Source organism: Oncorhynchus nerka, linkage group LG14, assembly GCF_034236695.1.
Source record: "Oncorhynchus nerka isolate Pitt River linkage group LG14, Oner_Uvic_2.0, whole genome shotgun sequence".
NCBI classification, from domain to species: domain Eukaryota; kingdom Metazoa; phylum Chordata; class Actinopteri; order Salmoniformes; family Salmonidae; genus Oncorhynchus; species Oncorhynchus nerka.
The window spans coordinates 60,616,764-60,633,771 of NC_088409.1; the positions used below are offsets into that span (position 1 = coordinate 60,616,764).

General features: G+C 45.3%; 1 protein-coding gene across 4 annotated transcripts in view; it reads left to right on the plus strand.

Annotated features, from left to right (window-relative positions):
• The window catches only part of rap1gap2a (RAP1 GTPase activating protein 2a), a 140,943-nt gene that overhangs the window by 63,922 nt on the left and 60,013 nt on the right, over positions 1–17,008 (plus strand). The window contains exon 1 of one of the 4 annotated variants that reach the window (XM_029680618.2): positions 11,867–12,159. The exons of 2 other annotated variants lie outside the window; for them this stretch is intronic. In XM_029680618.2, coding sequence (XP_029536478.1) covers positions 12,020–12,159 — 140 coding nt within the window. In that variant the 5' untranslated portion in view covers positions 11,867–12,019. Of the gene's footprint in view, positions 1–11,866; positions 12,160–17,008 lie in introns of those variants that run through there. One more of the 4 variants, XM_029680619.2, reaches the window with a different exon arrangement.

Genomic DNA, 17,008 nt, shown 5'->3' on the forward strand with positions numbered 1-17,008 from the left:
GTGTGTGTGTGTGTGTGTGTGTGTGTGTGTGTGTGTGTGTGTGTGTGTGCGTGTGCGCGCGTGGCCTCTAACCCGGGCATTGTAGCTCTAGAAAGTACCCTGATGGCGCCCCCTGGCTTAGCAGGGCCAGTGTTACTCACAGCAGGCAGCTGTTCAGAGCCTCAGGTGAAACTGGGGCAAGAACACAGTCCTCCCATCTAGTAAATCACCTTCAAAAAATTACAACATTCTGAGTTTGTGGCACTCATAGACACTGAAAAGGCATTGGGTGATGGGGAAACAAGTCACCTTATGTCGAAGTCACCTCATCCTTCCCTGGGACTGAAACGGACTCTTGTTCCCCCAATGGAAAGTTCCGGAGCTACTACATCTAGGACTTATTTGTCAAGCCTAAACTTTCTCCTCTCCTCCTTCTCACCTCCCTTGCCATCTGTCGCTTCTTGACAAACACATGGTGTCTTGTTTGGCGGACTCAGCAGCCCCTGGCTCTCTGGCTCTCTCAGCCCCTGGCTCCCTCTCTATGAGGAATGATGGCGGGATGGAGGGGGAGGGAGAATTAAACAGAAAAAGATGCCGAGTGAGAGATGGAAAGATAGAGGCAGAGTGAGAGATGGAAAGATAGAGGCAGAGTGAGAGATGGAAAGATAGAGGCAGAGTGAGAGATGGAAAGATAGAGGCAGAGTGAGAGATGGAAAGATAGAGTGAGAGATGGAAAGATAGAGGCAGAGTGAGAGATGGAAAGATAGAGGCAGAGTGAGAGATGGAAAGATAGAGGCATGGAAAGATAGAGGCAGAGTGAGAGATGGAAAGATAGAGGCAGAGTGAGAGATGGAAAGATAGAGGCAGAGTGAGAGAAAGAAAGAGAGATGGGGAGGGATGGATGGAAAGGTAGAGGCAGAGAGAAAGAGAGATGGGAAAAGAGATGGGGAGAGTCACATGGATCAAGAGAGAGAGGGGGGGCTGAAGTCATGGTACTGACACATGGTCACAGGGCAGGTCTACAGTATGTTCAGAGCGCCAAGTTGTTACCACAGTGTGTCCCACTCACTATAGCGGAATTAATGAACAGCTCAGCTTGAGGGCAAAATCTCTAGGAATTGGATTGTAGAGGCTCTATATGTCTTGAGTCACTGTATTTTATAATGTGTGTTTCAATTGATGTTCCATTTGACACAACAATATGCCCTTATGCCCTTACATAGTAGAATTGATGTTAATACAGTCATAACATCATGTTATTACATTTGCATGTAGTATTGTTGATATGATTTCAAGCAATAACGCCCAAGGAGGTGTGGTAAATGGCCAATATACCACGACTAAGGGCATATATCACAAACCCCTGAGGTGCCTTGTTGCTATTATAAACTGGTTACCAACGTAATTAAAACAATAAATTGTCTTTTTTTTGTCATACCCATGGTACACGGTCTGATATACCATGGCTTTCAACCAATCAGCATTTTTTATTTATTTCACCTTTATTTAACCAGGTAGGCTAGTTAAGAACAAGTTCTCATTTACAACTGCGACCTGGCCAGGATAAAGCATAGCAGTGTGAACAGACAACACAGAGTTACACATGGAGTAAACATTTAACAAGTCAATAACACAGTAGGAAAAAAAGGGAAAAAAAGAAAAAGAGAGTCTATATACATTGTGTGCAAAAGGCATGAGGAGGTAGGCGAATAATTACAATTTTGCAGATTAACACTGGAGTGATAAATGATCAGATGGTCATGTACAGGTAGAGATACTGGTGTGCAAAAGAGCAGAAAAGTAAATAAATATAAACAGTATGGGGATGAGGTAGGTAAATTGGGTGGGCTATTTACCAATAGTCTATGTACAGCTTCAGTGATCGGTTAGCTGCTCAGATAGCAGATGTTTGAAGTTGGTGAGGGAGATAAAAGCATTCAGGGCATTCAGCATTCAGCATTCGAACCACCCAGTTTATAATGTTTCTTATAATATTGCATGCACCCCGTTGCATTCCCTTTCACGTTAACTTAGTGTTTACATTGTGAGATACTGTATGACAGTGGGCCACACAGCCTAGGTCTATTACTACAGTGCATTCGGAAAGTATTCAAACCTCTTGACTTTTTCCACATTTTGTTACGTTACAGCCTTATTCTAAAACGTATTAAATACATTTTTTCCTCATCAATCTACACACAATACCCCATAATGACAAAGCAAAAAACAGAAATACCTTATTTACATACGTTTTCAGACCGTTATTATGAGACTTTGGGTCGGCAGGTAGCCTAGTGGTTAGAGCGTTGGGCCAGTAACCGAAAGGTTGCTGGATCGAATCCCCGAGCTGACAAGGAAAAAATATGTCGTTCTGCCTCTGAACAAGGCAGTTAACCCACGGTTCCCCGGTAGGCCGTCATTGTCAATAAGAATGTGTTCTTAACTGACTTGCCTAGTTAAATGAAGGTTAAATTAAAAAATGAAACAAATTGAGCTCAAGTGCATCCTGTTTTCATTGATCATCCTTGAGATGTTTCTACAACTTGATTGGAGTCCACCTGTGATAAATTGGACATGATTTGAAAAGGCACACCTGTCTATATAAGGTCCCACAGTTGACAGTGCATGTCAGAGCAAAAACCAAGCCGTGAGGTTGAAGGTATTGTCCGTAGAGCTCCGAGACAGAATTGTGATCTGGGGAAGGGTACCAAAAAAGGGCTGCAGCATTGAAGGTCCCCAAGAACACAGTGGCCTCCATCATTCTTAAATGGAAGAAGTTTGGAACCACCAAGACTCTTCCTAGAGTTGGCCACCCGGCCAAACTGAGCAATCGGGGGAGACGGGAGGTGACTAAGAACCCAATGGTCACTCTGACAGAGCTCCAGAGTTCCTCTGCGGAGATGGGAGAACCTTCCAAAAGGACAACCATCTCTGCAGCACTCCACCAATTAGGCCTTTATAGTAGAGAGGTCAGACGGAAACCACTCCTCAGTAAAAGGCACATGGCAGTCCGCTTGAAGTTTGCCAGAAGGCACCTAAAGTACTCTCAGACTATGAGAAACAAGATTTTGATGAAACCAAGATTGGCCTGAAACCAAGATTTGGCCTGAATGCCCAGCGTCACCTCTGGAGGAAACCTGGCACCATCCCTACGTTGAAGCATGGTGGTGGCAGCATCATGATGTGTTTTTCAGCAGCAGGGACTGGGAGACTAGTCAGGATCGAAGGAAAGATGAAAGTAGCAAAGTACAGAGAGATCCTTGATAAAAACCTGCTCCAGAGCACTCAGGACCTCAGACTGGTGGCAAAGGTTCACTTTCCAACAGGACAACACAAGAGTGGCTTCAGGACAAGTCTGTGAATGTCCGTGAGTGTCCCAGCCAGAGCCCAGACTTGATCCCGATCGAACACCTCTGGAGAGACCTGATAATAGCTGTGATGCTCCCCATCCAACCTGACAGAGCTTGAGAGGATCTACATACCCAAGAAGACCCGAGGCTGTAATCACTGCCAAAGGTACTTCAACAAAGTACTGAGGAAAAGGTCTGAATACTTACGTAAATGTAATATTTCCTTTTTTTATTTGTAATACATTTGCAAAAATTTCTAAAAACCAGTTGTTGATTGTCATTATGGGGTATTGTCTGAATACTCTCTGAATGCACTGCATATCCTACATGAAGCACGGTGTACTTTACACACACACACACACACACACACACACACACACACACACACACACACACACACACACACACACGTGTGATGATGATGAAAAGCTGGCACACCTATCCACAAGTGTGTTAGCCCCAGGGAGGGTTTAAGTTCTGCCGTTGTCCACTTGCCTCTTGAAAAGAGGCTACTTCATCAGACAGGCTGTCAAGAGAAAATGGTAGAGAAAACCTTTGAAATAAGAGAGGAACATTTGACAACAAAGACGAGGCAGTTGATGTTCTTTCGAGGCAGTATGATGTTCTTTCATCCTCTTGCATGTCAATGATATGTTATGTCATAAATGAATGTGTTTCTGTGTATACAGTCTGTATCGAGCCTGTATCTCTGGATTCTAAGTGCTCGTTAGTCATCGTGGCTCATGGCTCGCTCTCTACCTCCCATATTTGGTCATTTTTCAGGAACACAAAGGCTAGCATTGATGTTTGGCTCAATAACATCGTGGCTGGAATGCAAGTTTGACCAATCAGATTACGTGGTCGTCACTACACTGTAACCTTTTCATAATACAGTGTATTGACTCCCCAGGTTGGGATATATTGATGATGTATTGATTATTTAACACATCTCAATGAGCTAGCTCGCCACATCTCAGTGAGCTAGCTAGCCACATCTCAATGAGCTAGCTAGCTGCATCTCAATAAGCTGGCTCGCCACATCTCAATGAGCTAGCTAGCCACATCTCAATGAGCTGGCTCGCCACATCTCAATGAGCTAGCTAGCCACATCTCAATAAGCTGGCTCGCCACATCTCAATGAGCTAGTTCGCCACATCTCAATGAGCTAGCTAGCCACATCTCAATGAGCTAGCTAGCCACATCTCAATGAGCTAGCTAGCCACATCTCAATGAGCTAGTTCGCCACATCTCAATGAGCTAGCTAGCCACATCTCAGTGAGCTAGCTAGCCACATCTCAATGAGCTAGTTCGCCACATCTCAGTGAGCTAGTTGGCCACATCTCGATGAGCTAGTTGGCCACATCTCAATGAGCTAGCTAGCCACATCTCAATGAGCTAGTTCGCCACATCTCAATGAGCTAGCTAGCCACATCTCAGTGAGCTAGTTGGCCACATCTCGATGAGAGCTGTAAAGATCCCGGCACCAGTGCCGATAGGGCTGGAGTGAAAACAGAACTCCTTGAATGGGCTGGGCTCCAGAGCCACAAGTTAGCCCTGTGCGGTCCGCCGCTATTTTGGGCCTGTTAGTTTAGTTTGGCACCGACCTTTGGTCATGAAATCCTACAGTCCCATGGCCGCAGTCACCTTGTTCGAGAGGGTGGGTGGGTGTGTGTGTGTGTGTGAGAGAGTGAGTGAGAGTGAGAGAGAGAGAGTGTCATCTTTTATCATTTGGTTTGCTCCAGTTCTTGAGAGGCTGTGGCTGTCTCGTGAGGAGTTGTCACACTAGAAGTGTGAGATGAAGAGAGAGAGAGGGGAGCGAGGGAGCAGCGGGTGGAGGAGGGGCGAGGAGAGAGGGAAAGTGCTGAGTTAAGTGTGTAAGCGAAGCACTCGTTTGTAGTCCACAGAGAATGGTGCTCCTCTGCACCAGCTGTGAAGGTCATCTCTCCCCTATGCCAAATTCTTGGTGTGGAATCCGTGGTGTGTGTACGTGTGTGTGTTTCTACGCTGGGTGGCGTGGACAATGAGATGGCGTAGTGATAGTGGCATCTCTTTGTTTTATGAGACACAGCATGTCACTGTTAGTTCACACATGTTGTTTACGAAACATCTGATGACCACAATTTGATTTGCCTTTGTGACGTGGCGTAGTGAGGTGGTAGGATGGCTGGCTGGCTGGCATTGCAGTCTCACCCTGCTGTTTGTGTGACACTGTGACGTGGCATAGTGAGGTGGTAGGATGGCTGGCTGGCACTGTGACATAGTGAGGTGGTAGGATGGCTGGCTGGCATTGCAGTCTCACCCTGCTGTTTGTGTGACACTGTGACGTGGCATAGTGAGGTGGTAGGATGGCTGGCTGGCATTGCAGTCTCACCCTGCTGTTTGTGTGACACTGTGACGTGGCATAGTGAGGTGGTAGGATGGCTGGCTGGCATTGCAGTCTCACCCTGCTGTTTGTGTGACACTGTGACGTGGCATAGTGAGGTGGTAGGATGGCTGGCTGGCTGGCATTGCAGTCTCACCCTGCTGTTTGTGTGACGACAGCAAAGCGTGCCAGGGTGGCAGATTGATATATTTTCATTTATTACACACTGGGGGAGCTGTGTGTGTGTGTGTGTGTGTGTGTGTGTGTGTGTGTGTGTGTGTGTGTGTGTGTGTGTGTGTGTGTGTGTGTGTGTGCACTCTTGGGATGAGTGCTTAGTATGTGTGTGCATGCGTGTGTCAGTCTCTATGTGTGTGTACCAAACAGGAACGGTGGCTGTCACAGTCGCTTCTGGTTGTGTGTCAGTCTGGGATACAGGCGTCCCACTTCCCACCTGCTGAAGTACAAGCACAACAAACCCCTGAGTGATCCACCGCGATGGAGGAGGCGCATGAAATGGTCCATCACACAGGAGAGCACCGTTGGTGGGGGAGACAAGGAGAGGACTCAGGGTGGGACTGGGAGGAGGAGGCATCATGTGAGGAGGGAATGGGAGGGCTGAGGTCTGTGAAGTCTGTGTATTCATGTGTTTACAGAAGCCCCTGTGGAACCTGGCTCTCCAGTCGGGTGGGAGGAGTGGGAGCTTGTTTGACTCTCTCTCTGTCGCCCCAGAGCCTCACTGACACACACACATCTGCACGCGGACACACGCCCGCGCGCGCGCACACACACACACACACACACACACACACACACACACACACACACACACAGGGGAGGCTTGGAGAATCCTCAGCTGGGATACAGATCCCTGACAAGCTCTACAGACAGATGAGTCTCGAACATGTAATAAAGCATATGAAAGTCAATAAACATGGGTAGTTAATTTGGTAAAACAGTGACTTCACCTTGACATGACTCATATACTGTTATGACTGTTATGTGCTACTCAACAATCTTCTCGTAATCACTAAAAAGTGGTCATTAACTTAATTGTGCAGCAACAACAAAATGATTTCCCTCATCTCCTAAGTCTCACTGGGGTTGCCAAGGGGACAGGTGTCGGTAGGCAAATTAGGGCTTGGCGCAGCGTTACCATGACATAGACAGAACACTGGAGATGCTATGCAGATAGATCTAGTACCTCTACCTTTATTGCTGTGACATTTGTTGTCTTTGTTGTTTCTTTTGGGTTCAGACTTTAAGGGTTGAAAGCCCCCTCACTGCTGCATTGAGGCTTAACCAGGGTGAATACCTGAATACCAGGGTGAATACCTGAATACCAGGGTGAATAACTGATGAGGCCCTGATTTCCAAGGGAGACTGAAGGGGCAGGGCAAATATCAGAGCTATTAGAAATCAATTATTAATTCATCATATGAATGAGCCATTTTGCGTGGAGGTGGACCTGGGAATCGAACCCACTACCATGTCATTGCAAACTCCATGCTCTAACAACTGAGCTACAGAGGATCGCTCGTATTTAAACAAAAAAAAAAAAATATATATATATATATATAATTGTAAGGATCCAAAAGTTGTTGTTTTCATCAACAATACAGGATATCACCACTTGTTATAAGAGCTATTCCACCTATAGTAACAAACATCCATTCTCACTAACAGAATACATACCATCTGCATGCCAAGCTCATAGACAGGCATTATCATACCATAACCTCCCACACACTATTATCCATTTACTGTATGACGTCTGTTGGCTCTCATGCTGTGTTGTCCACGTACAGTTGAAGTCGGAAGCTGACATACACCTTAGCCAAATCCATGTAAACTCAGTTTTTCACAATTCCTGACATTTAATCCAAGTCAAAATTCCCTGTTTTAGGTCAGTTAGGATCACCACTTTATTTTAAGAATGTGAAATGTCAGAATAATAGTAGAGAGAATGATTTATTTAAGCTTTTATGTATTTCATCACATTCCCAGTGGGTGAGAAGTTTACATACACTCAATTAGTATTTGGTAGCATTGCCTTTAAATTGTTTAACTTGGGTCAAATGTTTCGGGTAGCCTTCCACAAGCTTCCCACAATAAGTTGGGTGAATTTTGGCCCATTCCTCCTGACAGAGCTGGTGTAACTGAGTCAGGTTTGTAGGCCTCTGACAGAGCTGGTGTAACTGAGTCAGATTTGTAGGCCTCCTGACAGAGCTGGTGTAACTGAGTCAGGTTTGTAGGCCTCCTGACAGAGCTGGTGTAACTGAGTCAGGTTTGTAGGCCTCCTGACAGAGCTGGTGTAACTGAGTCAGGTTTGTAGGCCTCCTGACAGAGCTGGTGTAACTGAGTCAGGTTTGTAGGCCTCCTGACAGAGCTGGTGTAACTGAGTCAGGTTTGTAGGCCTCCTGACAGAGCTGGTGTAACTGAGTCAGGTTTGTAGGCCTCCTTTCTCGCACACACTTTTTTAGTGCTGCCCACACATTTTCTATAGGATTGAGGTCAGGGCTTTGTGATGGCCACTCCAATACCTTGACTTTGTTGTCCTTGGGCCATTTTGCCACAACTTTGGAAGTATCCTTGCGGTCATTGTCCATTTGGAAGACCCATTTGCGACCAAGCTTTAATTTCCTGACTGATGTCTTGAGATGTTGCTTCAATATATCCACATAATTTTCCTTTCTCATGATGCCATCTATTTTTGAAGTGCACCAGTCCCTCATGCAGCAAAGCACCCCCAAAACATGATGCTGCCACCCCCCGTGCTTCACGGTTGGGATGGTGTTCTTCGGCTTGCAAGCCTCCCCCTTTTTCCTCCAAACATAACGATGGTCATTATGGCACAGTTATATTTTTGTTTCATCAGACCAGAGGACATTTCTCCAAAAAGTATGATCGTTGTCCCCATGTGCAGCAAACCATAGTCTGGCTTTTTTATGGTGGTTTTTGACCAGTGGTTTCTTCCTTGCTGAGCGTCATTTTAAGGTTATGCCGATATAGGACTTGTTTTACTGTGGATATAGATGCTTTTGTACCTGTTTCCTCCAGCATCTTCACAAGGTCCTTTGCTGTTGTTCTGGGATTGATTTGCACTTTTCGCACCAAAGTACGTTCATCTCCAGGAGATAGAATGCATCTCCTTCCTGAGCAGTATGACAGCTGTGTGGTCCCATGGTGTTTATACTTGCATACTATTGTTTGTACAGATGAACGGGAAATTGCTCCCAAGGATGAACCAGACTTGTGGAGGTCTATAATTATTTTTCTGAGATCTTGGCTGATTTCTTTTGATTTTCCCATGATGTCAAGCAAAGAGGCACTGAGTTTGAAGATAGGCCTTGAAATACATCCACAGGTACACCTCCAATTGACTCAAATTATGTCAATTAGCCGATAAGAACCTTCTAAAGCCATGACGGAATTTTCTGGAATTTTCCAAGCTGTTTCAAGGCACAGTCAACTTAGTGTATGTTCACTTCTGACTGTGGAATTGTGATACAGTGAATTATAAGTGAAATAATCAGTCTGTAAACAATTGTTGTATAAATGACTTGTGTCAAGCACAAAGTAGATGTCCTAACCCTCTTGCCAAAACTATAGTTTGTTAACAAGACATTTGTGGGGTGGTTGAAAAACGAGTTTTAATGACTCCAACCTAAGTGTATGTAAACTTCCGACTTCAACTGTACATGTGTCTATGGACCCTCCACTGTTGAGCCTGTGAAGACACTTGCGGCCTCACAGACAGTCAGACAGACACAGAAAGCCTTTGTCCATCCAGGAGGGTTTATGGGAGTGCAGTGCGAGAGTGGACACTGTGCTGTACTCTACTGTACTGTACTGTACAGACGGCAGACAATAGGAGGGGAGGGAGAGTTGGTGAGAAACATGCAAGTCATTGCGCTGTCAAACAGAGAGCAGATGAAAGGCAAACAGGTGGCCAAAGGAGGAGAGGGAAGGACAGACAGAGATGGAGGGAGAGAGAACAGAAAATAATGTCTCGCTGGCTGCAGTGGGTTCTGGGTAAGAATGATGGTGACTCGTGTTTGCCAAGATTTGGGGGCGGAGCTAGAGCATCAGCTGGTCTCAGACAGAGATGGAGGGAAGAGAGATGGAGGGAGGGAGAAAGGAAGAGAAATGGAGGGAGGGAGGGAGAGGAAGAGAGATGGATGGAGGGAGAGAGGAAGAGAGATGGAGGGACGGAGAGAAATTGGGGAGGGAAAAAGGGATGCATGGAAGAAAGAGTGAGGGAGGAAGAGAGATGGAGGGAGGGAGAGGAAGAGAGATGGAGGGAGGGAGAGGAAGAGAGATGGAGAGAGGAAGAGAGATGGAGGGAGGGCAAGGAAGAGAGAGATGGAGGGAGGGAGAGAGATGGAGGGAGGGAGAGAAATTGATGGATGGAAAGTGGGATTCATGGAAGAAAGAGAGAGAGATGGAGAGAGTGAAAGAGGTGGAGGGAGAGGGAAATTGAGGTAGATGAGGAAAGAGAAATGGAGATCGAGGGAGAGATGGAGAGATTTACTAGCGTTTGGTTTGTCATTTCTCTAAGCCTATCTTCTATTTGTTCTGTGCAGTTACGCTTCAATTCCAATGTTCTTGGCAACCGCAGAAGGCTTCTGATATGCTGTTTAAATTGAGATTTCACAAAGTGAGGTGAAATCGAACAAGGTCACAGAGGAGATTAGATAGGAAACAAGGATGACAAAATGACAAGCCATTAGGCATACGTTATATACAATATGGCAAATAGCACATATAGCAGCAATCTCATATAGCAGTAATCTCAAATAGCACATAGCAGTAATCTCAAATAGCAGTAGTCTCAAATAGCACATAGCAGTAATCTTAAATAGCAGCAGTCTCAAATAGCACATAGCAGTAATCTCAAAAAGCACAGCAGTAACCTCAAATAGCAGTAATCTCAAATAGCACATAGCAGTAGTCTCAAATAGCAGTAATCTCAAATAGCACATATCAGTTATCTCAAATAGCAGTAATCTCAAATAACACATAGCAGTAATCTCAAATAGCACATAGCAGTAATCGCACATAGCAGTAATCTTAAACAGGACATAGCAGTAATCGCACATGGCAGTAATCTCAAATAGCACATAGCAGTAATCTCACATAGCAGTAATCTCAAATAACACATAGCAGTAATCGCACATAGCAGTAATCTCAAATAACACATAGCAGTAATCGCACATAGCAGTAATCTCAAATAACACATAGCAGTAATCGCACATGGCAGTAATCTCAAATAACACATAGCAGTAATCGCACATAGCAGTAATCTCAAATAGGACATAGCAGTAATATCAAATAGCAGTAATCTCAAATAACACATAGCAGTAATCGCACATAGCAGTAATCTCAAATAGCACAGCAGTAACCTCAAATAGCAGTAATCTCAAATAGCACATAGCAGTTATCTCAAATAGCAGTAGCTTCAAATATAACATAGCAGTTATCTCAAATAGCACATAGCAGTAATCACACATAGCAGTAATCTTAAACAAGACATAGCAGTAATCACACATAGCAGTAATCTCAAATAGCACATAGCAGTAATCGCACATAGCAGTAATCTCAAATAGCACATAGCAGTAATCGCACATAGCAGTAATCTCAAATGGGACATAGCAGTAATCTCAAATAGCAGTAATCTTAAATAGCACATAGCAGTAATCTCAAATAGCACGTAGCAGTAATCGCACATAGCAGTAATCTCAAATAGGACATAGCAGTAATCTCAAATAGCAGTAGTCTCAAATAGCACATAGCAGTAATCTCAAATAGCACATAGCAGTAATCTCAAATAGCAGTAATCTCAAATAGCACATAGCGGTAATCTCAAATAGCACAGCAGTAACCTCAAATAGCAGTAATCTCAAATAGCACATAGCAGTAATCTCAAATAGCATTAGCCTCAAATAGCACACAGCAGTAATCTCAAATAGGACATAGCAGTAATCTCAAATAGCACATAGCAGTAATGTGCAAGCGAATGCAGTCAAGACTGTGAAAGCACACAGAGAGTGAGGGAGGAGGAGGAGAAAGGGGCAGGGCCTACACCAAGCCCTGCCTATCAGGCGGAGGTGGGAAGGGATAGAGAGCCGGGAAGGAGGGAGCGAGTGAGGGAGAGGGAGAGCGCATGAGAAAGAAAGAGGTAGACAGAGATGCAGAAATACAGTCAGTCTGCCTGTGCCGGTGACGTTGTGTGTGGCAGCGCTGCTGTACAGTGTGGTCCGTTAGGACCACTAACCCATCAGGGACTACAGCACAACACAGTCTGGATCCAGAACCACAACCAGACACCATGTCAGGCTCCACTCCTGAGCCCGCTCCTCCGAGGGTCCACTCTAAAAAGGCTGGGATCCGGGCTGCGGTGATTCTAATCGGACTCCTGCAAAAGTCGCGACGAGCGAAGGAGAGAGAGAGGGAGAAGGAGAGAGAGCGGTGGGTGAACTTTATCTGCTGTTTGGTCTCCTGGCTGGTCTGGTTGGCTGCCTGCCTGTCTCAGCGGCTCACACTCTGCACTGCGGTGTTAAGTCAAGCTTTCAGAGCAACTTTTATTGCCTGACTATAAGTGCTGTTTCTATACACAGGTCAATGCTTGTCTGTGCCTTGTGTTTGTCTGTGTCCTTGTCTTTTGTGTGGATGGTGTGTGTGTGTGTTGTTGTTGTTGACACCACTGGTGTCTGTTTGTGTTTATCTGGGTCAGTAAAATGAAAGGAGAGAGAGAGCGAAGTTAAAGGTGAGGAGGGGTCATTTGAGCGCTTGCAAAAGAGAAAAGAGAGGAAGAGAGAGGAGAGAGAGAGAGAGAGAGAGAGAGAGAGAGAGAGAGAGAGAGAGAGAGAGAGAGAGAGAGCGCTATGAGTCCCTCTTCAACCTATTGTACCCTCTGCTATATAGCTCGAGCCACTCCACTCAGGATCCAACGTACTGTGTTGTTTAATGCTACAGTATATGTCTCTATGTAGGTATGGCTTCCATTTTCCGTTGCTGAAGACTCAAACTGGTCTGGAGAGTTTAAAAGGAAGGGATTGGCTGTCCTCAATGTCAACAGACCAGCAGACCAAAGCAGTTGAGTGTTAGTGACTCAAAGGGAGAGGTCTCAGTGATGTCAGTTTAATGGGAATGTGTGTGTGTGTGTGTGTGTATGTGTGTGTGTGTGTGTGTGTGTGTGTGTGTGTGTGTGTGTGTGTGTGTGTGTGTGTGTGTGCGCGCATGTGCGTGCGTGTATGTGCGTGCGTGCGTCTATATATTACAGGTGACTTATTGTATGTTGTTAACAGTGGGACTGCCAATGATGCAAATGTCAGGTGACAACAGTAAATAGTAATTGATAGAGAGAGAGACTACAGGTACAGGTACAGGTACAGGTATGTTCTGTTGTTTATGCCCGTCGATCACGGCTTTCCTTTGGAAAGCAGAAATAGCATGGCTGTGAGGGGAGGTTTATTTTACAACACCAAGGCAACAGGGGACACGGTTCCCTGAGGTTCTTTATGTTAAAAACCAATGTTAAGGAACAACTTGTATGCACGCACACACACAACGAGTCTGTGCTGCTGTACAACAAGACATCACTAACACAAACGCACAGTCTCACAAACGCGTACTGTGTAGTTACGGCACGGCGGACGTCACTAATCATGTAAACACTTAACATTAACACACACTAGACCTAGATGGTAGTGATGGGGATTTATTGGTTCTGTGTGTTAGTTAGTTGGATGATGAGTTTCTGCATCTGGTCAGACGTACACACATAGTCTATGAGAAGTAGCAGTGGTGGTGGGCCTTAGATTGTGTCCACAGGGGCTGTCCTCCTCATTGGACTAGCACAGCTGGGCTGGAGACTCTTTAAAATCACTTAACGATGAATTTACAATGTATGCTGTTCCCAGTTCATTTGAACAGTGTGGTGCTCCCAGGTTTTGTGTGTGTGTGTGTGTGTGTGTGTGTGTGTGTGTGTGTGTGTGTGTGTCTGTGTACACAGTGTACGAAACATTACGAACACCTGCTCTTTCCATGACATTGACTGACCAGGTGAAAGCTATGATACCTTATTGATGTCACTTGTTAAATCCACTTCAATCAGTGTAGATGAAGGGGAGGAGACAAGTTAAAGAAGGGTTTTTAAGTCTTGGGATTTTAAAGTCTTAGGATTTTTAAGTCAGAGGGTGAATGTGTGTGTGTGTGTGTGTGTGTGTGTGTGTGTGTGTGTGTGTGTGTGTGTGTGTGTGTGTGTGTGTGTGTGTGTGTGTGTGTGTGTGTGTGTGTGTGTGTTGTTTGTTTGTACTTGCTTACTGGCTTAGAATAGTAACCCAGTCAGTCCAGTGCGTTGTTGCGGTTGAGAAGGGTTGAGGGTTCTGGGTTCCTGTCTCCTAACCCTCCTTGTTCCTCCTGGTTGATTGGCAGCCCTCCTCCGTCCCCTGTGAGGGGGGTTAATACCTGTCTAACTGGAGTTAAGCACATTCAATCCTTACTTACACCATGATTAGAATCACTGCTGCCTGATGATGATACAGTCTGGCCATTACTAGTCCCACGTGGACTGTGTCCCAGATGACACATTATTCACTATAGTGCACAACTTTTGACCAAGGCCAGAGGGCCATTTGGGGCACAGCCATGGATGAGAGTGTGAACAGGCTGCTACCCCCCACCAGGGAATTGCAGGCTACCGTGCAGCTATTTGTTCATTCGTTCAAATTAAATGTAAACAATTCCGGATGTCAAGTACATTTAATTACAACCAGGGAATTGTTTGTTGTTGCTCCAGGCTGTTATGTTGAAATCCAAGAGCATAATGTGGAATATTTTTTTAGTTATTTTTTCTGTGATACATGGCATGACCTTATCTTACAACATTTTTTTATTAGTTCCCTCTCTACAACCTCTTTTCATATTCTGACTCACCCTTTCCCTCCTCCATTTGCTCATTCTTCCTCTCCCTCTCTCATTCACTCATTCTCTCATTCTTTCTCCCCTTCCCCCACTCTGCCAGTCTAGGAAAACAGTTGTGATTAGCAGCTGTTGGGGATCACAAGGAGACTGCACTGCTAGCCCTCCAGGCATGAAGGAAACACACACATGCTACTCACGCACACATGCTACGCACACACACACACACACACACACACACACACACACACACACACACACACACACACACACACACACACACACACACACACACACACACACACACACACACACACACACACACACACACGTTCTACTCATGCACGTACACAAACACACACATACTCATGCTACCAATGCACACACACACACACATTCTACTCAAGCACGCATGCACACACACACTCACGCATGCATGCATACACCTATACACACACACAAGCAAACACACGATCAGCAAATATCTACTGGGAAGCCTGGCACAGAGTAGGTAGAGGTGACAATACAGGGAAAAGGGTAACCTCTGTGTGTCGGGCAGTTTGTCAATTAATACCTTCATACCACAGAACATACACACTCAGGTCTTCATGTGTGTGTGTGTGTGTCTGAAATTTCCACACTTATGGCGTTCTCCTCTACATGTCACACTGCATGGAGACTGCGTGAGTTTGCTGATGTTGTTGATGTTTATGTCTGTGTTTCTGTTCTCCTTTCCTGTGTGTGTGTGTGTGTGTGTGTGTGTGTGTGTGTGTGTGTGTGTGTGTGTGTGTGTGTGTGTGTGTGTGTGTGTGTGTGTGTGTGCATGTGGCAGTGCCAGGGAAGGAGCTGTGGCTCGTGTAATGGATGAGGTGGTATTGTCTCCCTAAGAAGTGCCCAGAGATGGGCACACTGACAGATTGCATGGAGCCCTATTTACAGAGCACAGCTATGTGAAGGGATTGGTGGAATATATTTTTAGCCTGGGCACTCATCTCCCCTCGCTCTCTATCTTTCTCTTTCTTCACCTGTGTCTCTGTCCAGCTGTCTCTCTTCAAACTCTCACATGTACTGTGGGGGTTGTCTGACAGATTGTGATTTTTAGGAGTTATTGAAAGCATGATGGGTTATTTGAAATATCCCATAGTTCAGTACAGGTCCATTGACAGAGTCCGGGTTAGGTATATTGTCTGAAAGCACATTAGAATATTTCAGAGGTTCATTCAAATACAGTTTTTGTGGTTAGATCCTACTTAGATTAGATCACATCCTTTATTTAACTTCATGTCATAATAATAACTAGGAACTGGGAGCTGACACCAGGAACACCACACACACACACGCACGCACACACACACACACACACACACACACACACACACGCACGCACGCACGCACGCACGCACGCACGCACGCACGCACACACACACACACACACACACACGCTCACACTCACACTCACACTCACACACACACACAGAGAGAGAGTTTCCTCTGAGGTCTCCTATTATAACAGTATGGGGTTGGACCAGAGCCCAGAGAGGGGGAGACCTTTACTGGTGTTGACTTACAGAAACACCTGGCCTGTTTACCCTCACAGTGGGAGGTTGAGAGCGAGGGACTGAGGAAAATAATGGGAGGAGCCGGGGGAACGAGAAGTGAGGCAGAAGACGGCTACCACAGAAAGAAGGGAGAATCCAATTGAACCTCAACAGGTTTCCATCTCTATGTTGTCTGCTCTGGAGATATTTTAAAAAAGATGTGAAGGCTTTTGCCAAGTCATTTCTGCCCTTGTTTTCTTGGCACAGCGTAAATCCAGAACGTCAGTGGAAGGCTTTTATAGTAAAGTGCTCGAGGTTCTGAAATGTTAGTCGGCATGAAAATCTTCTTTGATGGCAATAATTATCAGTTGCAGAGTACTTTTATGGCGCTTTAATAGACCTCCATATAAATACAGCTGTTAAACTGGAAGCCTTTATGAAGTCGACAGGGAAAACCACCGCTTTTCTGTACAACATTTTCGTGTCAGTTAAGGAATGTTTTTATGACAGTAGATCTCAATATCAATAAAGTTGTTGCAGTATATTTACAGTATTAATGTAAATCTTTATGATGTCAGCAATGAAACCCATAGCTCCTCTGTGAGTTGTGGAAGGGCCTGGCACCCTGACACCCCTTGGTCCCCTCTAACTTCCTGACCTTGAAGTGTCTGTCTATAACAGGCCAACAGAGCGTGCTCTGTTCCCTTCATTCAGAAGGCTGTGCCTCTCAGTTCAGGACAACTACGTGTTGCTCTCAAGGGGCTCTCACCTTGTCACATAGAACAGGCGTGAGGGTGGTCATGAATCAGCTGTTTGAGTCTGTGCTGTGATTATGGTGCTTCTCTGTGCAGTAGAGA